The sequence below is a fragment of the Schistocerca americana genome, chromosome 2, assembly GCF_021461395.2.
Source record: "Schistocerca americana isolate TAMUIC-IGC-003095 chromosome 2, iqSchAmer2.1, whole genome shotgun sequence".
NCBI lineage: Eukaryota > Metazoa > Arthropoda > Insecta > Orthoptera > Acrididae > Schistocerca > Schistocerca americana.
Genome location: NC_060120.1, coordinates 916,253,010 through 916,259,009, shown reverse-complemented (window position 1 = coordinate 916,259,009; position 6,000 = coordinate 916,253,010). Strand labels below are relative to the sequence as shown.

The 6,000-nt window shown below is 39.0% G+C and overlaps 1 protein-coding gene across 1 annotated transcript in view; it reads right to left on the bottom strand.

The window, feature by feature from the left end:
• Positions 1 to 737: 737 nt before the first annotated feature.
• LOC124594545 (dehydrogenase/reductase SDR family member 11-like) overlaps positions 738 to 6,000 on the bottom strand; it is a 73,029-nt gene continuing 67,766 nt past the window's right edge. The window contains exon 6 of the mRNA XM_047132917.1: positions 738 to 782. Within this exon, the coding sequence (XP_046988873.1) occupies positions 738 to 782 (45 nt within the window). The remainder of the gene's footprint in view (positions 783 to 6,000) is intronic.

Below are 6,000 nucleotides of genomic sequence, written 5' to 3'. Positions count from 1 at the left end.
GCAAACTCCCTGTGCTGTTGAGGAAGAAATGACAACTTAGTCAGCTGCAACTGATAAACTTGGCTGGTCCTTCACGTAAAGTACGGCATGGAATGGATCTGCCATGGTCTTTCTTCCTTTGAAATCTATGACATTTTTCTATTCTTCTATGTCAGAGTAAGAATTTTTAATATTGTTTCAGATTTATATGAAACACCTCGATGAGAGTGCATTTGGGCATCCTACCGCCTGCACTGACAACAAAGTTTCAGCAACGTCATTATATTTAAAGAAGTCAGTTATGACGATCCACTTCATAAAGGAGACTGGTGTTAATAAAGTTTTTTGGTATACATCTGAGTAATTAACCCATGACCTTCTGAAAATTCACAGGCCTGTTTTACTCAGATAGACTGCTTCTATTTTCCGTGATGTAGTGTGTGCGAAGTTTAATTTGCACTGTGTACTTTTTTACTGTGTTACTGATGATACAATAGATGTAGTTTCCCGCTCGGGAGATCTCTGTGGTTTTTCCAATCTTACCATTGTTGTTGATGAAAGCTGAACGTTTAACAACAAGCTACGATCTGTGGGAGTCCATTACCAAATACGACCCCGATAAACTATTTTCTTGGCTCTTTGCACAGGTGTTACGCACTTGGATTTTCTATTACGTTTTGTCTCTTATACTCGCGTATGGCGCCTGTAAGAGAACTCCTAGTTTCCTCCGTATATTTTATGAAGCACTTAAATTTTCATCAGCAAAATAAATCTCCTGTTGGACGAAGGATAATATCGCAGACCTGCAACAGAAAAAAGGTTAATTATTATTATTCGCAAATGTACAAGCAGACAGACAAGAAGACACACACGCAAACCACTGAGAAATGAAAGTGCACCAAAGCAATGATATAACACAACATTTTAATAGAATAATTTTGGGGTGCAATGTTAATCAAGTGCAACAGTTTGTCATTGAGTCCAGTCCCAAATAAATACTTTCTAAACTCAAGAAGGTATTTATTGCAGTGCATTTCGGATATTGTGAGTCCATCATCAGTAGCTTCCTGTTGCCTCAGCTTCAGCGCTCGGTTCAGTATTTCGTCAATCTACCCTGTGGCCTATCAGTAACGGTAAAAGTTAAGAACGTTGTATAAGTTTGCTTCTAATTTGGCATTGACCTGAGACTATTACAGCACGGCAGGGCGTGTGATGTCATGCCCGATGTCAAGAAGTTAGTATCGTTGCAGCAATATAGTATGCAATAATTCGTTCAACATAAGAGAGTAAAAAATTCGCTCCTATCTTGGTTGCTACAACTGTACAGTGAACGAAAAATCTGCAGGCAGTATCAGTAAGTTTACGGTCATTTATAAAGTTTAATTTAGTTTCAATTTGTGGAGTGTACATCATCTTATGCAGGTGAGTAACTACATAAATATAGCAAACACAGTAACTATCAAATATGTCCGTCATAGGCAGTAAATAGTAAAGAAACATCTTTAAAATGCTTCATTAGAAGCAAATACGTATTACTGTATGAGCACAGGTGCCAAGGGGAAGGTCGCTGTAACCTTGGCCGAGAAGTCGCTTTTATCCTCTCGCGAAAGTTAATTTAAAACACACTGGACAAAAAAGTTAGCCTCGTCCAGAAGACGCGGTGACGCCCATACCGAGTAACGCTTCCTACGGCCTTAATATCAGCCTCACCTACCCTGACATGGATGCGTTCACAGATTCATTTAGGAAGTGTATCACAAAAACGTATCCTACCCTGAAGCAAGCAGGCCCACAACCGTTGTAACGGGTACTCGATACCATAGGAACTCGCACTGAGACGAAGTTTACGACTGAGCTGGCCCCACACGTGTTCTATCCAGGACAGATCTAGCGATCTTGCTGGCCACAAGACTAACTCAGTATCCCCTGGACACTTCAAGGACAGATGCCATGTGTGGAAGAGCAGTGTCGCATTAAAAATGTCATTACGATTCTGTTGTGTCAGAGGAAACCCTTTAGGACGCGCGACGTCTCTTACATATCGATCTGTTGTCATAGTTTCCTCGGTGTCTTGACTTCAATTCAAATCCAATGGCCTGTCACACCAAGAGGTCAGATGTAAAACTACTATGCCTCTCCGAATCGCTGAAAAAATGGGACCTCTCCCCAGGTAGCCGCCATATCAGCCGACGATGGTCGTCAGGGGTCGTGAAGAACTACGTTTTATCGCTCAGCACAGTGTGACGCCGTTCACCAGCAGCCCACGCTCTCTAGTCACGTTATCACTCCAGACACACCCTTCTGTGTCGTGTTGGTGACGTCATGCTACGCAGGGGACGGTAATTCCCTAGTCTACCTGCTGGTAGTCTCTGACCACTGGCGCTGGAATGGACAGAGTGTCCAGTACATTTCTTGAATGGTAGGGGCGGAAGTTAAGAGGTAGTATGCACATAAGGTCATAGTTCAGTGATCTTCCCTTTTCGCGGTCAGAAGTAGAGGACCGGAATCTTGATAAGAAGTATGCTTGATCACACGTTCCCGCGCAGTCCAGCATAACGCCGAGTCGCATATCTGAATATTGCACAATTCGACCTAGCGGCCAAAAGGAGAAATTTCACACGGTGTCAAGTGCTGATAACGCTGTCTCAGTCGAGTACGTCGTATCTCTTTGTCCTTAATAGTGATCACTGAACATCTGAAACTGTTCTAGCCCTTTGAATAGCGTATGAGGACTGGTGATAACACTAATCATGAACAACACTAGTGCAATCCAGTGCCCATTCTACCGCTTAAAAAATTTGCAAGTCTGGTGATTTACATACCTACAAATGAAGCGTACATGTACTAAGTTAAATTGAAATCCGACCGTATATTCTGGGTGCTTCACATATTTTGTCAGCCATTATAAATGATTATGAAACAAAGGAAGAAAATGATAATGCCTGCGCAAAAGCGATCGACAAACTTGTGTGGTTTGCTCGTGAAAGTGATTCCTGATTATGTGCCACAAACATGTGAACATTGCGAGCATGTGAAAAACAGCTTTCAGAATAGGTTTGATATTAACACAACTGCGTTACTATAATTGACATAGTAGTACCCAATCTCTCTGTGTCGATTGTTTATATTGTGGTAAACCAATTCAGCATTTCTGCAAACGACAAAGCCACGCAGGAATGAATAGATCTTACTATTACTTCAGGTTGGCGATTTAGGCTGCGGTCGTTAAACCAACTTTTCTGAGGTCTACCTAAGCGGTAGGGAACAGAATATAAAACAATGGCAGTAGCAGAGACGCTTCCTTTCATTATTCCAGCACTGGCCGCTTGCAAAGTTAGCTTTACCTCCTCTGTATTAAAAGTGAGAAGATTTCATAGAAAGAACTGTTATCAGACAATAAACTCGGGTGTGAAATGTCTTCATTCTTGAAGATTTATGACGGCTTATAACGGCATACGTGTATAACCTTCTACAAGAAAGGTTGCTAGGAGAAGCTAGTAAAACTCTCTCTTTAGACTGTTAATATCAACCTTCCAGTACTCTTACTGTGTGCACAGCCACACGTGATAGATTGTCAGTATCGTGGATATATAGAGTATCCCGACTAGATTTCTGCAAAGAAGAGTGAATCTGGCTTCGGTACGTCAACCAAACGAAAGGTTGTACCGAGTGGAATACATAACCAGCTTTCGCTTTGATCGGACAGATAAGTCTATATCGAGAATGAACACAACGAAGGGGACAACATATTCTGCTTTAAATGAGTTGGCGATTTATTGGGATATAAATATTCAACGAGTTGCTTTTTAGGATTTTTGATATGGCTTACTGTACTATTAATCAGTTTTCGAGCAATTGGAGGCTCATTATCAGATGTAGGTGTTACAGAAACATTATATCAAGCACCATGTGTATCTAGACGGTGTGGTGATGGTGCTGGCAAATATAGCGGAGATTCTGTAATCGGAAACGACACGTTGCTATGTTTGCTATGTTAGGGTACTTACAGTGCACTGCTAGTAATTCCGTTCCCATAATGCACATAATCTTATATACACGGTACTTACTTACCTACACCTGGTTTTACACTTATTCACAGGAGGAAAACACTGGATGTAATTATAAAGAATTCGAAAATGACAAATGTCAGACTTTGTAACATCATGATATTTCTCGCAGAATGCACTACATTACCGAATACATTTTAGCAAGTGCGGATAAAATATGTAAGCCAATCTTCCTAGCTGCAGGTGTGTTTCTAAACTGGCAATGTACATCTACTATGTATTAAAGAGCTACACAAGAAGTACACAATGTGAAATACTTAGTACGTAATTAAAGTGCAAATAGGTTACAGAATGCCGTATTTGTTATCTGACTAGGAGAATATAATTCATGCATTAGGGTGAACTGTTTTGGCGCCGAGATATCATAGCTAATTCTGCATTGACTGATTTTGTTGGTTAAGGATTTTTTTGAGTTGCTTTTAGCTTATGAATGCAAATTTCTCATTGTTCAAGGAGACCCACCTGTAATCCTTTGTGTGCAATGTGCAGGACACAAATTATCATTGATATCACTAATAGAGTAATCATGGTGGGCAATAGGTGACTTAAATTTGGACATATATAAGTTTTCGAGTCGAAAGGCATCCATATGTTCTTTGTAGTATGTTGCAAAATTTTTCCCCGTTTGTCCTATAAAGTAACAAGAAAAGGTTCATGTCAGTTTATATCAGCCAGGCTTTAGCTCCCACTCTCCAGTGGATTATTGTGAACAGTTTTATTATTAAGTTTACTGTCTGTTGAAGCGGTATTTTTTATTATGTGGTCTGAAAGGATTTGTATGCTTGTATGACACATTGCTAAGGAATTGAAGACTCGCCAATTTTGTCATTTATTTCTTGGCTTTTAGTTGTGAGGGTAGTTGCTTCAGTTTACTTTGGATTTCTTAACTAGAGTGTTTATGAGGGAATTATTATGTATTTGGGGCTATAATTTAAGTATGGCATTTATTTACACTTATGTGCTTTGCTGACGGTAATGCATATCACCCACTTAAAAGATAACGTGAATAAAGAAACTTTATGTTGGTTTAGGTGGGATGATGTATTGTTAATTGCAGTATTAGTGGTAGTGGATTTTCTATATATTTCGAAAGTAAGCTTGTTCTTGTGACTATGAATACTGCATACAGGCATATTAAGGAAATAAAGTCCTTCATTTAGCTGATGTTCAACTGTGACACTGATATATATGTGCATTTCATTTATGTGATCAACTAAGTTACTTAGTTCTTCTTTTGGACCATTCAAAAGCATTATTGTGTAATTCGTATATCTCTTATAATATTCGATTTTGTCGTTAAATTGTGGATGAGTTAATAACTATTGTTCTACGTTATGCACAAATACGTGAGCAGGCAAGCCTACGATGTTACTGTCTATTGCCAGACCAGTGTTTTCTGCATCATACTTACACTGATTAAAAAATTGTTATGTAATAATATTAATTCAAGCAACATCTTGAGTTCACAAATTTCTGTGCTGATTGACTTTTCTGTATTTGATTAAATTCTCTCGTATTTCTGAGAGACTGTCTTTGAAAGGCATATTTTTGTAAGGGTTTATCATGTCATGGGAGGAAAATATGGCTGTCTCTAGAATTATTAGACCTCTAATGTTGCTGATTAACAAAAACGTTGTTAACAGAAAAGCAATTCGCAAAGGTGTAATGTTTCTTCATTATATTATTAAGGTTTCTGGTAATTTTATGTTCTGGGTTGTATATGACATCTACATTTGGACATATAGGATAACCTGGAAGTCTGTGGTTTCATAACAATGCAGTACTAGGCTTCATTAATGGTTAGTAGAAAATTTCTATTTTAAGAAGTTTTTTCAGCTTATCTTACTTGATCCATGGATGGCTCATGTTATGCATTTGATTAAACCTTAGTTGCTATTCTCTGTTTCATTTCCCATGGTTATCGCGATTATGCTGTTATCCTCTCTCTCCACGA